General features: G+C 42.1%; 1 protein-coding gene across 3 annotated transcripts in view; it reads right to left on the bottom strand.

Moving 5' to 3' along the window:
• The window catches only part of DNAJC6 (DnaJ heat shock protein family (Hsp40) member C6), a 113,537-nt gene that overhangs the window by 19,930 nt on the left and 71,994 nt on the right, over positions 1-21,613 (bottom strand). For all 3 annotated transcript variants that reach the window (XM_073544697.1, XM_073544696.1, XM_073544695.1), the window contains 14 exons: positions 20,934-20,983; positions 19,615-19,763; positions 15,819-15,941; positions 13,450-13,583; positions 13,176-13,370; positions 12,397-12,514; positions 11,693-11,772; positions 11,013-11,206; positions 10,832-10,915; positions 9,518-9,931; positions 9,093-9,254; positions 2,948-3,016; positions 2,353-2,487; positions 1,590-1,850 (listed from right to left, as the gene is read on the bottom strand). In XM_073544697.1, coding sequence (XP_073400798.1) covers positions 1,590-1,850; positions 2,353-2,487; positions 2,948-3,016; positions 9,093-9,254; positions 9,518-9,931; positions 10,832-10,915; positions 11,013-11,206; positions 11,693-11,772; positions 12,397-12,514; positions 13,176-13,370; positions 13,450-13,583; positions 15,819-15,941; positions 19,615-19,763; positions 20,934-20,983 — 2,168 coding nt within the window. The remainder of the gene's footprint in view (positions 1-1,589; positions 1,851-2,352; positions 2,488-2,947; positions 3,017-9,092; positions 9,255-9,517; positions 9,932-10,831; positions 10,916-11,012; positions 11,207-11,692; positions 11,773-12,396; positions 12,515-13,175; positions 13,371-13,449; positions 13,584-15,818; positions 15,942-19,614; positions 19,764-20,933; positions 20,984-21,613) is intronic.

Raw genomic sequence — 21,613 nt, 5'->3', positions numbered from 1 at the left:
AAATTGCAATGTGGTGAAGGGGTTAGTAAAATTAGTGTTTTTTTTCATCAGAAAACTATAAAAACGCAGAAAAACCTGTTTCCTGTAATTTTTGCAGTGTTTTTGCACACTTGTTTTTGTATGGGTGAAAAAAAAAGGAAAAAATGCTAAATGAATTAACTTTTCCAATTTAAAAAACATGGCAGGAAGTAGGGGCGTGCCTATGTTTCTACAGGAAGTAGGGGCGTGCCTTTGTTTCTATAGGAAGTAGGGGCGTGCCTTTGTTTCTCAAGTAAGTAGGGGCGTGCCTTTGTTTCTACAGGAAGTAGGGGCATGTCTTTGTTTTAAGAGGAAGTGAAGGGCGTACCTTAGTTTTTATAGCAAGTGTGGTGAGCGTCTTTGTCTTTATAGCAAATGTAGGCTTGTCTTTGTATTTATAGTGAGTGTGGGCATGTCTTTATAGCAAGTGGGGCATGTCTTTATCTTTATAGCAAGTGTAGGCGCATCTGTCTGTGTAGCGCGTCTTTGTATTTATATTGAGTGTGGGCGTGTCTTTTTGTCTTTATAGCAAGTGTGGGTGTGTCTTTGTCTTTTTAGCGAGTTGGAACTTGTCTTTAAAGTGAGTGGGGGCATGTCTGTATCTTTGTCTTCATAGCGAGCAGGGGGTGTCTTTATAGAGAGTGGGGGTATTTATTTGCTCTTATTATAAGTAGGGGGTGTCTTTGTCTTTATAGTGAGTCTGTGCTTTTCTTTATAGCGAGTCGGGGCGTGTCTTTGTCTTTATAGTGATTGGGAGGTCTCTTTGTCTTTATAGTGAGTGTGTGCTTATCTTTATAGCGACTGTGGGGGCGTGTCTTTGTCTTTATAGCGAGTGTGGGCATCTCTTTGTATCATGTGTGGGTATGTCTTTGTCTTTATAGTGAGTATGGGCGCGTCTTTGTCTTTATAGTGAGAGTGGGCGTCTCTTTGTACAATGTGTGGGCGTGTCTTTGTCTTTATAGCGAGTGTGGGCGTCTCTTTGTACAATGTGTGGGCGTGTCTTTGTCTTTATAGCGAGTGTGGGCGTCTCTTTGTACAATGTGTGGGCGTGCCTTTGTCTTTATAGCGAGTGGGGGCTTGTCTTTGTAGAGAGTGGGAGTGTTTCTTTGTTCTTATAGTGAGTGGTGGGTGTTTGTGTCTTTATAGTTAGTGTGTGCTTGTCTTTATAGCGAGTGTGGGCATGTCTTTGTCTTTATAGGGAGTGTGGGCGTATTTTTGTACCATGTGTGGGTGTGTCTTTGTCTTTATAGTGAATGTGGGCGTGTCTTTGTCTTTATAGCGAGTGGGGGCATGTCTTTGTCTTTATAGCGAGTGGGGAAGTGTCTGTCTTTCTAAAGGAAGTGGGGGCAAATATTTGTCTCTACAGGAAGTGCGGGCAAAAGTTTTTGTCTCAAAAAGAGGTTTCTTTCTCCTTTTTACCTGTCCGTCAAAACAGCATACAAGCAGAAAGAGCAGATGGCACATTACAGGGCATTGGGGTTTGAGGACCACAATATCATGCCTTCAGGTTATAGGATGGGTCTGCTTTAGGCATGTAAAATAACCATAAATATTCTGTAAATCAGCCTCACCAGAGCTGGCTGCACTCTTTCCCCTATCGTTCTGGCCACTGTTCACTGCGGAGAAACTGATATTGTAGTTCGGTCTGTTTTGCGGTGATGAGTGTGGGACATTTTGTTGAGGTTTGGAATGTGGCTGCCAGGAATATCCAGAATTCGGCTGCCAGCTGCCTCCTGCATGCTGTGGCGATGGCTTCTGGGGTGATCCTACAGGGGGAAATCCCCCGCCGCTACCGGTTGGGGTTGTTGGCTTACTTGCAAATCCGGAACCACCTGTATCAAGACAGTTAAAAACATATGACGAGTGACAAGAAACAGAACCAATACATCATTACTGATAGCTATTAGCGTCTGATAACTTTATGTGACTATAATGTGAGTTATTTGCTGGCAGGAATTGGTTGCAAAAAATGTACATACCTTCTAAAGATCATTTACCTTATAATAAAAAATAAATCACCAGTATTTTTATGACCTTTAGTCATGGTGTTAAAAAAATGCAGTTCATCAGCTTAAGAAAAGCAGTATAACAACCAGTATGGCCCCATTAAAGCTTCTAGTGGGGTTATCATTCTAGATAAAGAGAAAATCCATCTTTACAAAACATGACTTGGAAAGATGGGTCACAATCCCCTCAGAAGCTAGAATAAAGGCCAAAAACAGCTGTAACTAGAAAATGGCTGAATAAAAATTTTAACAACTTCACAAAAGGTTTTTTTTTGTGAGTGTTTTGCTTTGCAGACCATGCTATTAAGATATAGAGACATAATATCACCAGCAAGATTTGCACCCAGGGCTCCAAGGTCAGCAAATGGATCCAGAGTCTGCGGCTTGGTATGGTGCTGCGGGGTACTGTGCGGTGATCCCGTTGGACTTGTAGCAGCCGATCGACTCCCTACTCCTAATCCACCTTCAGGAAATGAATCAACAATGAGAACTTGTCTTAAGCTTCATTCAGACAGCCACTGTTTTCTCATACATGAAAAAAGCAAACTGATTTTCATCTGTTTTTTTGGGGTCACATTTTCATCACTGTTTGGTAAGTGAGTCTGTTTTCACCATCAGTGATTTAGTCAATTAAAACATAAAAGTAAAAAAAAAAAATCACAAAGCTTCTCCATGTCATTACAATTTTAAAAAGAATCATAAGGGAGGGGGGGAGTTGGGGTTGGGACTGACTGTTATACTGAATAACCCCGTCTTCCTTTGAGTCTTTCAAGCTTCACTTTCTGGATATTGTTATGTCCTTCTTTGTCTTTATATGCTATGTATGTCACTGATTCTTATCTTGTTTGCAGACGATTATAAATAAATATTTAAAAAAAAAAAAATCATAAGTTTAGAGGAAAACTGTGGAAACCACACTTTACCTTGTGCTGGGGAACCCCAGTCCCATGTTGATGATGATATGTCAGGCTGGATAGATACAGATGGTGGAGCTGGGAAGAATACAAAAGACATACGGTAATTAAATAGGGTCTTCTGGTTAAAGAATAGGAATTTCCCAGGCAAACTATCTCTATAAGGAATGCACCTAAAAAGGGGTTTTATGTGTGTAACTATCTGCTGTAATTTTCCACTGCATCCGACCTGCTGCTCCATTTTGCAACTGGCACGATCCATGCTGTATTGTGACAGATTTAGCACAAGTAACCTTTTTTTTCCTTTAAGCTTTTGGCTTAAAGTTAGTTTTGCCCCCCGGTGGCCACTAGCGTTATTGCATTGTAGTTTATTTAGCTCTAGTTTTGCCCCCGGTGGCCACTAGCGTTATTACACGTCATTTACTAGCAGGTGTGCTTGCCCTGGCTCCTACCTATAAAGGAGTGTCAGGTGGTTGCAATCACTGTTGGTGATATTGATCATTTCCAACCATACTTTGGTGAAGGAAGGAGCTAGAGAAGAGTTCCTTGCAGCTCAGGCAGAGCTTTGGTGTGGAAGGAGCTATAGAGAGGAGTTCCTTGCAGCTCAGTCAGAGTTTTGGTGTAACAGCGATTCAGGAGGAAAGCTGTATTCGGGTGCCGGACTCTGTTGCTGGGAGCAATGGCAACAGAGCAAAGCTAAGTGGTGTTTTCCCTGTTTGTATATTTTTCCTTGTGTGTGTATTAGTGCAGCGGTGAGATTAGTCTCTGCACCATCCAGCTTACTAGTAAGGGATAGGTGCAAGGTGAGCTAGGGGTTAAAGTATCCAGCTCGGCGACAGGTGAAGAGCCTATATAGGGAACGTTAGGAGTGCAGGGGCACTGGCTCAGGGGAGTGCAGGAGGTCTCCACGTCTCCGTTCCCTAGTGCAGGGCTCACTGTGGTATCTGATTTCCCCGGTGTTCCCCTTGTTTGTCCTGGTGTTAGTGCCGTCCTGCGAGCCGCGGCATAGAGGACAGGTCACACCGTGACAGCAACATGGAAAAAAGTACCCATTTTTCCTGTTGATGAGGATCCAACACTTTCCAATCTGTAATTTATCATCTATCCGACAAATATACATTAATTTATTTTAGACGGACAACACCTTTAATATACAGTAGACCTTCACAAATGGAATACATATAGCCAATGAAATCCCAGTGGAAAAAAAAAAAATCCCTGTTAAGTCTGGTTAATGCCTTCAGAATGTACAGAGAGGCTGTACATACGTTCAGGATTTGCAGCTGAAAATTTGGCTGCATATCCCAATGTGTTAGCAGTAAAAACTCTGCGTAAAATATGCATGTTTTTTTCCCCCACTCATAAGTATAGGTGAAAGCTGCTGCAAAATCGATGGAAATTTAAATCTGCTTGTGCATAAGGCATCATGAATCTCATTCACTTTGCTGGTACTAGGAAATCCTTCAGGTTTTGTGACAAAACTGTGCAGAAAAAATATGACAAAAACACAACTTGTGCACATACTCTAATGAACCTACCCATGCCATGCTGTACTCTGAGCACCTACCCTCTTGTTTATTTCTTTCATTTTGCTGTGATTGTGAATTAGTCCACAAAGCCCTGAAGAGTAAGGGACACAACTAGTCAATGCAAAAAGCCCTGTATTTATGAGGCATGGCAAACTGCAGTGCATACATCTAAGGTAAGTTTCATCAGGTTACGCTATTGCTGCCTCCATAGCTGCTTCTTGGTTATGGTTTCTAATTTTTAATTAAAGGGAATTGGTCACCCATCCCCTCGGATTTATATGACCTATTAATATGGCCATACAGGTGATAGAATTGTTAAACTAGTCCTATCTGTATGTCTCATATTTGCTGCCTTGTTGTTGAGAAATGATATTTTATTTCTGTATGGTAATGATTTCTTCCAGGCTCAGGGATATGCAGTGCCTGGAAGAAATCTCTGCCTCCTTTCTTCAATATCATACCACCCCCCTCCCATCAGTGTCACAATGCCCTGTGATGTTTAATGGTGGCACTGGAATCCTGCACCTGTGCCCTGAAATAGCCCGATTATACAGTACCTTTTCCTCCCTTCTATGGGCACTGGCTTCAGCGTTCTTCTGTGCAGGCGTCGGCGAGTCATAGCTCCTTCCATTGCAGTGACCTCCAACGTGTGCGGCGAAAAGGTGCTTTCCCCACCATGCATACAGGTGACAGGGACATCAGAAACTGTATGGTTCCTAACTATGCATGGAAGAAGGAAGAGAGAGCACCTTATTGCCACGCACGCGGCACCTGTGTAGAAGAACGCTGAAGCCAATGCCCATATGAGGGCGGAATAGGTACTGTATAATCGCACAATTGCAGGACGCAGGAGCGGGATTCTGGGGTCACCATTACGCATCACATGACACTGTGACGCTGATGGGACGGGGGTGGTATGATAATAAAGATAGAAGGCAGAGACTTCTTCCAGGCATGCTCTGGAGCCTGGAAGAAATCATTAGCATACAGAAATAAAATATGATTTCTCAACAACAAGACCGCAGCTATGAGGCATACAAGTAGGACTAGTTTAACATTTCTATCACCTGTATACCCATATTAATAGGTCATATATGTCCCAGGGGGCGAAAAATTCCCTTTAATGTGATTTTCCATAAGAATGTCCACAAATTTTCTATGTTTAACAGTGGCTCCAGGAGGACAGTAAATAAGATGACATTTTTTGTTTACTGTAGCCCATTTGTCAGCATTGCTGTGCAGACTGGGACAGGGCTCAAGGGAAGGATGATTTAAAGTCCGATCTATTGAACTGCTGGAGGCATAGCTAAAGAAGGATAGTCAGACTATACCCAAGTCTAAAGCCCCCGTTACACACTGCGATATCGCTAGCAATATCGCTGTAAAGTCACCGATTTTGTGACGTTATAGCGATATTGCTAGCGATATCGCTATGTCTGATACTTACCTCCGACCGGCTCCCCCGCTGGTTATCGCTGATCGCGCGAGAAGCTCCTGGATCATTCCTCGTCGGTCACTTCCTGCGGCGCTTCCTGTGGCGCCGACGAGCGACGCGTGGAGCCGGGCGAGAGGACGCAGGATCGCCTCGTCTGACAGGTAAGTAGCGACCCCAGTCCCCAGCGATGTCGCTGGTGAGATCTGCCTGTGTGGCAGCTCACTAGCGACCACTTAGCGATGCACCAGCGATCCTGACCGCGTCATATCGCTGGTCGGGATCGCTGGTGCATCGCTAGGTGTAACGGTACCCTAAGGCTTGATATACAGCTCTCTTGTTGCTTCCTAGTCACTTGGGGAGGAGCAATACTACATCACTTGCAGGAGACACAATACAATGAGTTGCGCAGGTCTCCAATATGGTTGCCACCAGGTTTATTTATATATGTATATATATATATATATATATATATATATACACACACACACATATATACATACACATACAGTGGCGTGAAAAAGAGTTTGCCCACTGCCTGACTTTCTCTTCTTTTGCATTTTTGTCACACTTAAATGTTTCAGATCACCAAACAAATGTAAATATTAGACAAAGATAACGCAAGTAAACACAAAACGCAGTTTTTAAGTGAAGGTCTTTCTTATTAAGGGAATAACAAATCCAAACCTACAGGGCCCTGTGTGAAAAAGTGATTGCCTCCTAAACCTAATAACTGGTTGGGCCAACCTTAGCAGCAACAACTTGATGAGTTGTCGCTGCGCTCCTGGGGTAATTTTGGTCTGCCGGCCACTCCTGGGAAGGTTCACCACTATTCAAAGTTTTTGCCATTTGTGGATAATGGCTCTCACTGTGGTTCACTGGAGTTCCAAAGAATTAGAAATGGCCCAATAACCTTTTCCAGACTGATAGATCTCAATTACTTTGTTACTCATTTGTTACAGAATTACTTTGGATCGCGGCATGATGTCTAGCTTTTGAGGAACTTTTGGACAACTTCAACTTGTCAGGCAGGTCCTATTCAAGTGATTTCTTGATTGAAAACAGGTGTGGCAGTAATCCGGCCTGCCTGTGGCTAAGGAATTTGAACTTAGCATCTCAAAGATGTGATAAACCACAGTTAATTTATGTTTCAAGAGGGGAGGGGCAAACACTTTCACACAGGGCCCTTTAAGTTTGGATTTGTTTTTTCCTTAATAATAAAAGACCTTCATTTAAAAACTGCATTGTGTGTTTACTTGTGTTATCGCTGTCTAATATTTACATTCGTTTGGTGATCTGAAACTGCGACAGACCTGCAAAAGAATAGGAAATCAGGAAGGGGGCAAACACATTTAACAACCACTGTGTGTATGTATGTGCATATATATACTGTATATATATAGGGGAGATATGTCTCGCTACACCTAGTGTCAGTGATAGAAAATCCAGCTTTATTTCCTCCAGCATAGTAAGTGTTGCGAGGGTTAAGTTAACGAATGTTATGGGCTGGTTTTTAGGGGGACATTCATAGAGCGGGTGGTAAAGTGTCCACCCATATCTCCACCTACAGATCCGGCACCACTGTGTGCTGCCAGGACCTTGGTGATGTCACAGTCATGTGATTAGTCATGTGGTTGAGGACCCGTGTCTACCTCCGTGTGCAGCCAAGTGAGCGACCTTCCACTATATATATGTATATATATATATAATATATATAGTGGCACCTGGATAGGTTGTGGATGGGAGGTATGTGTCCAATGTGCCAAGCCTTGGTGATGTAGGACCTGGAGAAGCAAGCTCCAGCACACTTAGTGCTGAGAGGTGTTTTAATGAGCCCGGATTATGGGTCCAGCTTTACGAGCAGCTGAAAGAGCTGGGTGGAATTGCCAGCTCACTTACCTCCAGTCCATGTTTTGGATGGTCTGATTTAAGGCAGCTGGGGCTGACTCACTTTTGTCTGTGTTTTGCAAGGTGAGGAAGCCTTGCATGTGCTGCTTAAACCCTGCTGGTTATATGGACTTCTTATTTTCCGTTTTGTTCTGTGATACCTTTATTTACCTGGAAGAGGTTGCTTTATTTTGTAACGCTGATGGTTTGTGAACTTCTTTTAATAAACCACCTGTTTGTTTTAAACCAACAAACAACGTCCCGTGTGTGAACCAGCGTCTACCGCAGAGCCGATCCCTCACTATATATATACTAGATGGTGGCCCGATTCTAACGCATCGGGTATTCTAGAATATGGCCAATTCGCATGCGTTTTCCCGCGGAAAACATGCGTTTTTCACACGATTTTCACGAGCGGAATTCAAGTGCGTTCCAAGCGATTTGAAGCATCGCTTGGAATGTGATTGGTTGGTCACACTTGTCAAGCATAGTGTTTGACAATTGTGATCAACTTTTTACTATTGATGCTGCCTATGCAGCATCAATAGTAAAAGATAGAATGTAAAAAATTAAAAAAAAAATGTTATTGTCACCTTCCGACGGCCCCTGATCTCCTCTCCACGCTCCCGGCATCTTCCGGTCCCAGTAGAATTAAAATAAAAAATAGTGATATACTCACCTTCTGACGGCCCCCGGACTCTTTCCCTCCTCTCACCACGTGCACAACATTTTCTGGTCCCAGTAATGCTTAGCGCGAAGGACCGGAGATGATGTCACTCTTGCGAGAGTGCGACGTCATCAGCGGTCTTTCGCGCAAAGCATTACTGGGACCGGAAGATGCCGGGCGCGTGGTGAGAGGAGGGAAAGAGTCCGGGGGCTGTCAGAAGGTGAGTATATCACTGTTTTTTATTTTAATTCTATTTTTTACAGGTTTATGGTACCTCCAGACCCTGGGTACCGGCTAACGCCGGTCATCTCCCGGCTGCGTCGCCGCTGACCTCCGTGCGGCCAGAGATGACCCGCAGCAAACGCCGCAGATCTCCCGATGGTAGCGGTGGCGTGCGTCCTTCGAATTCCACGCCAATCAGCGATGCGGGATTTCCGTAACAGACGGACAGAATTAGATGATTATATAGTAGATAAAATTATAAATACCCACAACATTTAATAAACAAAAAAAATACATTTTGCTTGTACAGAAAGACAATTGTTAGCTATTCCTTTTAGATTACATATACCGGTAGAATTTTTCATATTTTTACATGCTAGTCACCTTCTTATATTTGGAATTAAAATTATATCTTACCCATGTTAAAAGGATCAGCATGGCCTCCTGGGGTGGGAGAGGGGGATGGACTCCTTGTGGCTTGCAGAAACGTGTCTCCGGAGGTGGCGTTGGACGCACTCAGAAAGGAGCCAAGCAAGTCCGGCTGTTTAGGGCTTGATCCAAATGGGTCAAAGGTGGAAGCTGAGAATGGTAAAGAAGATATTTCTTAAGTTCCATTTACAATACTCTGGTTCTACTTTACAATAAATATGGCTTTAGAGATCATCCTCAATTACTATTGTAATGTTTATATGGCTACTATTATCCATTCTGACCTAGGGAAATTGAGGACATAAAATAATGGGGGTTTACAGGATTAGAAGATGACAGCACAGCGCAGACAGCAATATAACACAGTCACGTACAAACCTACACAAACCAAGAAAATAGCAAGTTTATTGTACCTTCCCCTACTCTCGGAGACTGCGATGGAGAGGGTGATGCTGCAGATCGCCGTGGTGTTGAGTGAGCAGATCCTACTCCTCCTGTCTGAAACATGGCATCTCCAGGTGCCTGAGCTGCCCCAAAAAGGTCACTGAGGAGGTCGGAGTTAGAAGGGGGTGGTTTGGGCTGAGATGGAGCTGTATTTACCGAGCTTCCACCTAAGCAGAGAAGATCCGCGTCTTCCGGAGGAGCTGAGGGAGCCGGAGGGTCGATCTTTTTGTGTTTGGGTGTTCCATGGTGCTTTTCACCGCTGGTGTTGCTATGCTGACTAGAGAGGGAGAGAAGTTCATCGTCTGATTGCTCACTCTCTTCATGGACCAGGGCAGCCCGATCATCTGAGGCAGGATGAGAGCTGGCCTTATCTGACTTCTGGTCTGAGGAATCAACACACAAGAGCATACAGAAAATTCATTCACTGATCAGAAATCATTGTCACATTTACATTTTTATTTTTTAGAAATTTCTCTAAACAAAAACAAAAAATCCAATACTTAGGAGAGCAGCCAGAATAAAACAAGAGCAAACTTGGCCAGTGACAGGTCCTCCTTAGGCTATGTTTACACGCTGCGTTTTCTTTTCCGCCAATTAAAAGCTAATTTTTACAGTACCAGCAAAAGCTATGAGGTTTCGGAAATCTCATGCAGACAATTGTTTTTTTTTTCCTGACTGAATTTGAAAACTGCAGCAGGTCAGTTCTTTCAGCGTCTTTTTTCAGAAAGCAATGAGAAAGTGCAAAAATGATGAAATTCAAACAAGCAAACTGCATTTTGCTGCTTTTTTGTTGAATAAAACAAATTTTATTAAACAGTGACACATCTAATCCACACCAAAAAAGCTGCAAAAACGCAGCAAAACCTGCTTTTGGTAAGCAAGTTCTTTACTGCCAAGAGAACCGGTTTTGCCTGCAGAAAAAAAACACAGCAAAAATACAACATGGGAACATAGCATTAAAGGGGATGTGTCATCAGGAAATTACCTATTGTTTAATCCAAGTTTCTGTGTAAAATGTTGGGGGGGGGGGTTTGGCAATGTTTTTTTTTCAGTATCACAATCTTTGATAAGGAAAGTGCTGAAAACTCAGAATCTAAAATACTGAAATAATTGCAAGAGTGGTAATTTTTTTTTCATAAAGATCGTGATCGTTAAAAATAAAGGTAACACAAAATCCTGTTTTAAACAAGTCATTTTCTGATGATAGCTTCCTTTTAAGCGCAAGGATTGTGGTGCATTTCTTGCCCATGAAGGTAAAGCAGAATATTTGATGCAGATTGTACCTTGCCAGCTCAAGGAAGAGAAGAAAGCCCCCTGTCCAGCATTCCTGATGTTGTCTTGATGTTGCTCTATGGGAGGAGGTCTGCCTGTTTCAGACAAAGAAATAAGATAAGTTATGGTAGTTTCTCTATATGAGACAGAAGTACCACAGTGCAAGCAAACAGTCTCTGCTCCACTGCTTACCTGCCACAGCCACTGCGTCCTGCTGCTCCTGCTGCGATGAGAACAGGATACTGGGGTTCACATCTTTAGATACAAAATTCTCCCAAGGAGGGGTGAGGTCAGTCTGTCTGTCGGTGGCTTCAATCTCAATGTCCAAGGTGACATAAAACAGCTGAGGGTATTTGTCTGGTGAGTCACAAGCATCAAGTTCTGGTCTACAAAGTCGCATCAGGAAAAAGAAAAAAAAAAAAAAAAAAAAAGATGCATTAGGTGTTCTGAGCTGTAACAGGTGTACATGTAAGTTGTCACTACCAGGGTCCTGCATCTGGAATGAATTGTCTCTACTGGTAAAAGGGGCATCCAATGACTAGCACATATATGAAGTGGTGCAGTGGGGTTGTTACGGGGTGCTCAATCCTGCCTGCCCTGCTTTCCTCTCTACGGACATTCAAATAGGAAAGCAGATTTAGCTTCTGAATGTGGGCGTCTACCAGGAATATGATGGACTTAAACTTAGAGATCTCCTAATGTAATCATGCTGGCTTCTAGGTCGAGAAGAAGACCCAAGATCCATGAGAAATAATGCTAAATCTAGACCTGTATATACAGCAGCGCTCCTCTTTACCACTCTGCTTCTTGAGTAGATATGTATATACCACCATGTCACACAGTTACAGAACCTTTCGTAGCTTCATACTTACTTTGTAAATTTTAACACTGTTGTCCCGAGTGCTATAAATCCAGTATGAAACTGTATCTGCAATATCTGAGTATTTGTCATCTGGAATCAAAAAATGATAATATACAATAACATATCCACTTTTTAAGAAAAAATGAGCTCCCAACACTATAAAGCTATATTAAAAAAAATAATTGGAACAACATTTTTGAGTCTAAAATGATATTTATGTAACAGATGGAGATTCAATTTAAATGGGATTGTACTGTAAAAAACATCTTGTGATCTACAGTATAAAGAAACACAGTTCCTGAGACCTGTGTCTCAATGAGAGGAACTGTATTGTAAGCACACAAACCTCAGTGAGCTGAGGGGAAGGGCTGTGACAGGAGAAGTAAATCTTCTCTCCCACTGACTGCACATAGTGGACCGAGGCTGAGAAAAAACTTTGTGCTATGTTATCTGAGAAGACTTATTTTCCCTTCTCAGCTCACTAGTATGTGCACTTAGAATACAGCTCTTCTGTCAGTTGGGACACAGGTCTCGGGAGCTGTGTTTCTTAAGACTGTAGCCCACTCAGATACTTGACTAGGATGAGCCACCGTTTAAATTATGTGATGGGGGCCAATATATTAAAACTTGGGAGAGCCCCTTTAAGTTGCAAGAGAAATAAGCTTCATGTAGCCAAAAAGGCCAGATTAATTTTTCTGGAACATACAGTTCTACCTTCGCTTGTAGTCTTCCTCCAATTGTAGACCTCATATGATAAATGGAAACCACAACATCTCCATGGACCGTGACACCCAAAGGAAATACCACTTTTCCTTCCTGGACACGATACTCTCTAAAACATAAATTGAAAGAGTAAAAACGTAAAATTCTAAGGCGTTTGCTTGGCGTACATTTACATATATTATAGCGTAAAATGTACACATAGCTAAATTTCTAGGGTCGCAGCCAACATAATTTTTTATGAAATTCTTAATGTGATCTGAGCATAAGACATGTTGCAACTCAAGATGAGTACAAGATACTTTATCGATTAGATCAATTAATGAATATAAATCTTTCAGGGCTCATACATTGTGTTACATCTTCATTCATCCTTATGGTTACAGAACTCTAACATCACCCCCATAGTAGTCTATGGAGCCCTACTACAGCTTTGCATGACTCCGGTTCCATATGGAAGCACAGAAAGTTTTTTTATGTAGGCTTTATTTGTGCAATGAATGCTACTTTGCCTTGAGTTATGGATCTCAATATCTGGACGTTTATTATTCCACTAGGTGCAACAGAAGCCTTTATAAAATATGAATGCAGCTTCTATACTCTCACATATTGGCAACCTCTTCAAGTAAACAGCTTTTACACTGTACAGAGAGTGTCAAAAGTGGTGCTCTGTGTGCAAATGCCTTTCCCTCCCCCATTAAGGAATGAATAAAAACAGCTCAGCATCTTACTGAAAACCAAAGACAAGATAAAAGGGTCATTGTATCACTCACTTCATTCTCTCATAGTCTTGAATTGTGCTGAAGATCCGCGTTTCCCCAATAAGAACTTCGCAAAACGGCCGGCAGCCATTCCTCTGCTTGTTGAAGCACGGCACTGGGCTGATGGTGGCACTCTTGATGACAATAGGTTTACAGTGAGGATGCACAGGTTTGTCAGACACCAGGTCACAGATATGCCCGATGTACCTGAACAAGAATCATAGAGGAATCATTTCATTGTTTACCACTGAGTTGCTTTATTCTGATGTAATGCAGGTGTTCTCACCTTCTGTGTGATGGCCACAGTCCTATTCCTGGACGTTTCGCATTTAGAAGTTGGATTGCAGACACCGGATTGGTGAAAAGGTGACAAAAACAGAACATGGCGCTGACTAACACTGCAGATGCAGCACGACCATCCTATTCAGATAGCAAGCAAATAGTAAGCACTAAAAGCACAACTGACAACTTTATTTAATCTACAGAAAGTGGAGTCACTTTTAAAACATATTATATTACTGATCCTTTACTGATCCTGAGTTACATCCTGTATTAGGCTATGCGCACACGTTGCAGATTCTGCTGCGGATCCGCAGCGTTTTTGGCTCTGCGGAACCGCAGCAGATTTAGCTGCGATGTACAGTACCATTGTTTTCAATGGTAAAATGAAAAACGCTGTGCACATGCTGCGGATTTTTCCGCGGCTATGTGCACACGTACTGAAAGGTGCTGCCGATTTTTCCACGCGGATTTGGAAAAATCCGCAGGTCAAAAGACCTGCGATTTACCTGCGGATTAGCCTGCGGTTTCACACCTATACAATGGAGAAGGTGTGAAACCTCTGCGGATTCCAAACACAGAATTGACATGCTGCAGATTTGAACCCGCAGCAAATCCACGCGGAGAAATCTGCAGCATGTGCACAGCGTTTTTCATTTTACTATTGAAAACAATGGTAGTGTACAACGCACCTAAATCTGCTGCACTTCCGCACAGCCAAAAACGCTGCGGATCCGCAGCAGAATCCCCAATGTGTGCACATAGCCTAATACTCAAGAGCAGAACTCGCTACTTTGCTGGTGCAGTCACTGTGTACATACATTACATACTGATCCTGTGCTGATCCTGAGTTACATCCTATATTATACTCCAGAGCTGCACTCACTATTCTGCTGGTGCAGTTACTGTGTACGTACATTACATTACTGATCCTGAGTTACATCCTGTATTATACCCCAGAGCTGCCCTTACTATTCTGCTGGTGCAGTCACTGTGTACATGCATTACACACTAATCCTGTACTGATATTGAGTTACATCCTGTATTATACTCCAGAGCTGCGCTCACTATTCTGCTGGTGCAGTCACTGTGTACATACATTACATACTGATCCTGTGCTGATCCTGAGTTACAACCTATATTATACTCCAGAGCTGCACTCACTATTCTGCTGGTGCAGTTACTGTGTACATACATTACATTACTGATCCTGAGTTACATCCTGTATTATACCCCAGAGCTGCCCTCACTATTCTGCTGGTGCAGTTACTGTGTACATGCATTACATACTAATCCTGTACTGATATTGAGTTACATCCTGTATTATACTCCAGAGCTGCGCTCACTATTCTGCTGGTGCAGTCACTGTGTACATATATTACATTACTGATTCTGTACTGATCCTTAGTTACATCCTATATTATATTCCAGAGCTGCACTCACTATTCTGCTGGTGCAGTTACTGTGTACATACATTACATTACTGATCCTGAGTTACATCCTGTATTATACCCCAGAGCTGCCCTCACTATTCTGCTGGTGCAGTTACTGTGTACATGCATTACATACTAATCCTGTACTGATATTGAGTTACATCCTGTATTATACACCAGAGCTGCGCTCACTATTCTGCTGGTGCAGTCACTGTGTACATATATTACATTACTGATTCTGTACTGATCCTTAGTTACATCCTATATTATATTCCAGAGCTGCACTCACTATTCTGCTGGTGCAGTCACTGTGTACATACATTACTGACCCTGAGTTACATCCTGTATTATACTCCAGAGCTGCCCTCACTATTCTGCTGGTGCAGTCACTGTGTACATATATTACATTACTGATCCTGTACTGATCCTGAGTTACATCCTGTATTATACTCCAGAGCTGCACTCACTATTCTGCTGGTGCAGTCACTGTGTACATACATTACATTACTGATCCTGAGTTACATCCTGTATTATACTCCAGAGCTGCACTCACTATTATGTTATCTTTTTGGAAACAGCAGGATTGGCAATGCAGCTGTGAAGGAGAATGTGTTAATTATTTCAGTAAAAAATGCTGTGGTGGAACAACAGCCGCTCTAAGTCAGACACAAAACATAGTATGGCTATGTCTTTAGTAACATCAGGCAGGTTTCTTGTTTTTCCTGAATTTTATCCAGTTCTACTAGAATCTAGCTGGATAATGATAACCTATGGGCACATTGGACATATATACTGAATGAATCTCCCCCAAAGCTGCCGCCGCAGCATTTACAGCATCCTATGTGATATTTCATTCACATTGGCCAAAACCTTGAGCAAGTACTGCACATCTTATATCTGCAGTATACTATTCTATACGATGTAGCACTAAGCCAACACTTACCATGCAGTGGATGACGCAGACATTTTTGGGGTTCTGCTGTAACCAGTTGTGCATGTTCTTGCAAACTGCAAATAAATTATGCAAACTGGGAGCTTGTCTTACAGGCCAACTGCATTCTGAAACCTGCAAGAAATAAGCACATATCAGACCCGACCCACACAGGACATCAAGATGGATTAAAGTAACACCAGACTAGTGTGAGCGTGTACCCAACTCATTCCTACATGGAAATGAGAGGATCAGTGATTCTTCAGAGCAGATCAGCAGTGCCGAAAAGAATCACATGATGCAACAAGCGTTGGACAATCCCAACTTAGTAGGGTTCCTTGACAATAAGCTGATCACATAGTTTCACCCTGTTGAGACCCCAGCGATTAGTTGTTATTTATAGGGAAATCTAGTACTTAATGTTTTCCCTTTTTCTCATCTGTTTTTTCTTCCCCTTCTTCCAAAAGTCATAACTTTTTAATTTACTTTTGACATAGACATATGCAGGCTTGTTTTGGGTGGGACGGCTTGTAGCGCCATTAATTTTACCATATAACGTCCTGAAAATGGGCAGAAAATTCCTAGTACAATGAAAAGCTGAAAAAATCCCTCTGTTGTTTTTTGGGGTTCCATTTTTCCAGCTTTCATTATGGAGTAATAATAACCCAGCAGCATTATTTCTCAAGTCAATGCGTTTTGTATATATATGGTATATATTTATATATTTTTTATATATACGTATATTAGGGGGTTAAAAAAATCAGAACCCTGTGAAAAAAAAGTCTGGTGTGTGTCACCTTTTTCTGAGACCTGTAACTTTTTATTCTCTCTCTCTCATCAGTGGAGTCATGTGAGGGTTATTTTGTGCCTTTTAAGCTGTAGGTTTTATTTATAATATTTTGGGTTATATACAATGTTTCAATTGCTTTTAATTTAATTTTGGGGGAGGCAACTATGGCAGCCAAAAAATAGGCTATTCTGGCATTGACTTTTGTTTATCTACAGTGTTCCCTGCATGGGATAAATATTTTTATCTTTTATCACTTCAGGCAATTACACATGTGACAACACAAAATATGTTAATTTCTTTATTTTTAAAAATGTAGCTATTTAAATTTGGGGAAAAAAGGGATGATTTAGCACCACCATAGGATTGTAAAATAGACCAGTGCATGCTTAGGTATGCTAATCTTCTCCCGATAGTCTTTCACAATTTTTTAAAGGGAATCTGTCACCCCATTTTAGCCCTATCAGCTGCCGGCATTCTGTAATGCTGTAAATAAGCCCCCGATGTAACCTGAAAGATAAGAAAAACAAGTTACAGTTGTGGCCAAAACTACTGACACCCCTGCAATTTTGTCAGCTAATACTCAGTTTCTTCCTGAAAATGATTGCAATCACAAATTCTTTGGTATAATTATCTTCATTTAATTTGTCTTAAATGAAAAAACACAAAAGAGAATGAAGCAAAAAGGAAAACATTGATCATTTTACACAAAACTCCAAAAATGGGCCATACAAAAGTATTGGCACCCTCAGCCTAATACTTGGTTGCACAACCTTTAGCCAAAATAACTGCGACCAACCGCTTCCGGTAACCATCAATGAGTTTCTTACAATGCTCTACTGGAATTTTAGAGCATTCTTCTTTGGCAAACTGCTCCAGGTCCCTGATATTTGAAGGGTGCCTTCTCCAAACTGCCATTTTTAGATTTCTCCACAGGTCTTCTATGGGATTCAGGTCTGGACTCATTGCTGGCCACCTTAGAAGTCTCCAGTGCTTTCTCTCAAACCATTTTCTAGTGCTTTTTGAAGTGTGTTTTGGGTCATTGTCCTGCTGGAAGACCCATGACCTCTGAGGGAGACCCAGCTTTCTCACACTGGGCCCTACATTATGCTGCAAAATTTGTTGGTAGTCTTCAGACTTCATAATGCCATGCACACGGTCAAGCAGTCCAGTGCCAGAGGCAGCAAAGCAACCCCAAAACATCAGGGAACCTCCGCCATGTTTGACTGTAGGGACCGTGTTTTTTTCTTTGACTACCTCTTTATTTCTCCTGTAAATTCTATGTTGATGCCTTTGCCCAAAAAGCTCTACTTTTGTCTCATCTGACCAGAGAACATTCTTCCAAAACGTTTTAGGCTTTTTCAGGTAAGTTTTGGCAAACTCCAGCCTGGCTTTTTTATGTCTCGGGGTAAGAAGTGGGGTCTTCCTGGGTCTCCTACCATACAGTCCCTTTTCATTCAGACGCCGACGGATAGTACGGGTTGACACTGTTGTACCCTCGGACTGCAGGGCAGCTTGTGTTTGGATGTTAGTCGAGGTTCTTTATCCAACATCCGCACAATCTTGCGTTGAAATCTCTTGTCAATTTTTCTTTTCCGGCCACATCTAGGGAGGTTAGCCACAGTGCCATGGGCTTTAAACTTCTTGATGACACTGCGCACGGTAGACACAGGAACATTCAGGTCTTTGGAGATGGACTTGTAGCCTTGAGATTGCTCATGCTTCCTCACAATTTGGTTTCTCAAGTCCTCAGACAGTTCTTTGGTCTTCTTTCTTTTCTCCATGCTCAATGTGGTACACACAAGGACACAGGACAGAGGTTGAGTCAACTTTAATCCATGTCAACTGGCTGCAAGTGTGATTTAGTTATTGGCAACGGTAAGTTACAGGTGCTGTTAATTACACAAATTAGAGAAGCATCACATGATTTTTCGAACAGTGCCAATACTTTTTTCCACCCTCTTTTCTATGTTTGGTGTGGAATTATATCCAATTGGGCTTTAGGACAATTCTTTTTGTGTTTTTTCATTTAAGACAAATTAAATGAAGATAATAATACCAAAGAATTTGTGTTAGCAATCATTTTCAGGAAGAAACTGAGTATTATCTGACAAAATTGCAGGGGTGTCAATACTTTTGGCCACAACTGTAGATTTTACTTACCGGGGGCAGGTGCGGTGAGTGTCGCGATCCGGTCCAGCGCCTCCCATCTTCTTACAATGCCGTCCTCCTTCTTACTTCTCCCTCGGCTCCTGCGCAGGCGTACTTCCTCTGCCCTGTTGTGGGCAGAGTAAAGTACTGCAGTGCGCAGGCACCGGGAAAGGTCAGAGAGGTCCGGCGCCTGCGCACTGCAGTACTTTACTCTGCCCTCAATAGGGCAGATAAAGTACGCCTGTGCCGGAGCCGAGGCAGAAGCAAGAAGGAGGACGGCATCGTATGAAGATGGGAGGCTCCGGAACGGACGCCAGGGTGAGTATAATCTAACTCGTTTTTCTTATCTTTCAGGTTACATCGGGTGGCTTATCTACAGCATTACAGAATGCTGTAGATAAGCCCCTGATGGCGGTGCCGGCAGCTGATAGGGCTAAAATGGGGTGACAGATTCCCTTTAAGTTGCTCCATAGCAACATAATGCTGGAAATGTAGTAGTATAGAGTCTATTGCTGGGAAACTGCAGGCAGAATGACAAAAGTGTTATTAGTTGTCTGATTTTCTGGTGTAACACTCCTGCAACTGTACGATAGCAGGAGAGTAAATGAATGAGAATTGGAACCAGGCATAATACTGTACTGGCTTGGTACGATTGTCACCCCAACAGTACCTTGCTGTGTGCAGAAGCATTGCACCAATCTAGAAGGTCTGATAATGGAGGAGAATGACAGTATAGATGCACAGTTTATCAAAACTAGACTGTTGGGAGGGGCACTGCAAGTAAACTTTGCTGCACTTTCCAGTGGATCTGTAGAGGGGTTTCTGTATGAAAGACCACCACCACTGACAAATCAAATGACAATCACACACCCGATTATGGAACTTGGCACTGCGGTAAGACTTGGGTGACAAATTGAACACGGTATAATGGTCCAGATGTCTTGAATCCAGGAAGGAGCGAACATCCTCAATGTGGTTTCTGAATCCTAATTCCACACCTTCTGCCGGGAAGGACATAACTAGGAAAATCATAAAATGCTGCATTACTAAAGATTAGGCCAGAACAATAAACACACATAGAAAATAGAGCCCTAAGTTCCATTGTATGACCAGTAAATTTAATACAACAACTATACTGTACTTGAGTCACTCTGTACATACATTACATTACTTATCCTGTACTGACCCTGAGTTAAATCCTGTATTATACTCCAAAGCTGCACTCACTAATCTGCTGGTACAGTCACTGTGTACATACATTACATTACTTATCCTGTACTAATCCTGAGTTACATCCTGTATTATACTCCAGAGCTGCACTCACTATTCTGCTGGTACAGTCACTGTGTACATACATTACATTACTTATCCTGTACTGACCCTGAGTTACATCCTGTATTATACTCCAAAGCTGCACTCACTATTCTGCTGGTACAGTCACTGTGTACATACATTACATTACTTATCCTGTACTAATCCTGAGTTACATCCTGTATTATACTCCAGAGCTGCACTCACTATTCTGCTGGTGCAGTCACTGTGTACATACATTACATTACTGATCCTGAGTTACATCCTGTATTATACCCCAGAGCTGCACTCACTATTCTGCTGGTGCAGTCACTGTGTACACACATTACATTACTGATCCTGAGTTACATCCTGTATTATACCCCAGAGCAGCACTCAGTATTCTGCTGGTGCAGTCACTGTGTACATACATTACATTACTGATCCTAAGTTACATCCTGTATTATACTCCAGAGCAGCACTCACTATTCTGCTGGTGGAGTCACTGTGTACATACATTACATTACTTATCCTGTACCGATCCTGAGTTATATCCTGTATTATACTCCAGAGCTGCACTCACTATTCTGCTTGTGCATGATGTACCTCAGGATCACTACAGGATCAGTAATAATGGATGTACACAGTGACTCCATCAGCAGAATAGTGAGTTCAGCTCTAGAGTACAAGGGTATGTGCACATGTTGAGTTAAATTTCTGCATCTCTTGGCAGGAAAAACGCAGCTGCTAAAACTGTATCGGGACAACATAAGTGATGCAATGTAAGTTCACAGAACCCCTGAATCAAATATGTCAACAATAAATTCATGATCAAATAATTAAATTTAAAAAACTGTACAGACGTGAATAGTTTGCTATGCAGAACAACAATTTCTTACCAATAATTCTTGAGGTAATGTATGAGATATCCAGCTCTCCTTTTGCATAACTGAAAAAAAAAAAAAAAAACAAGGAAAATGTCACAAATTGTAAATGCAAGAAATTCCAAAACAAACCTAACATAATGACTATGGTATGTTGTTCCACTTCTTATCTGAACAATACTGATTACAAAATTAATCTCTTTATCTATGCTGAGTTCTTGATGATTTAATAAACCCATATTACATATTACAACGTACAAGACCATTTATAACTTTCCCCATCTGTACAATTAAAGGGGTTGTCCGGGCTTTTCACATAATCTCAGTACATATCTGGGCTGCAGAATTATGACAATAAGTAATCTACTTTCTGTCACCAGTTTGCACGGTTTTTCTAGATATTCTGAACAGAACGTCCAAGGGGGGGGTGTTATGGCATTGAAATGAGAACTAGTCGTAACCTCCTACTCTACTACAAACATGCCCTCTATAGCAACAACCCCACCCTCCATAGCTACAGGCCCTCCCTGTCCACATGAAGAAGCCCTCATCACACAGTAACAAATCCTCCCCCTCTAGCAGCCTCAGTGCAGAGAGCAGACCACCCAGCTGCTCCTCCCCCAGACACACACTGAACAGTGATCTATGGAAAGTGAAACTAGTGAGGAGGGAAAATCGTCCTGTATTCTGGGACA

Source organism: Dendrobates tinctorius, unplaced genomic scaffold (assembly GCF_039654945.1).
Source record: "Dendrobates tinctorius isolate UK_male_01 unplaced genomic scaffold, ASM3965494v1 ptg000138l, whole genome shotgun sequence".
Lineage (NCBI taxonomy): Eukaryota > Metazoa > Chordata > Amphibia > Anura > Dendrobatidae > Dendrobates > Dendrobates tinctorius.
This window is presented reverse-complemented; position numbering and strand designations above follow the sequence as displayed.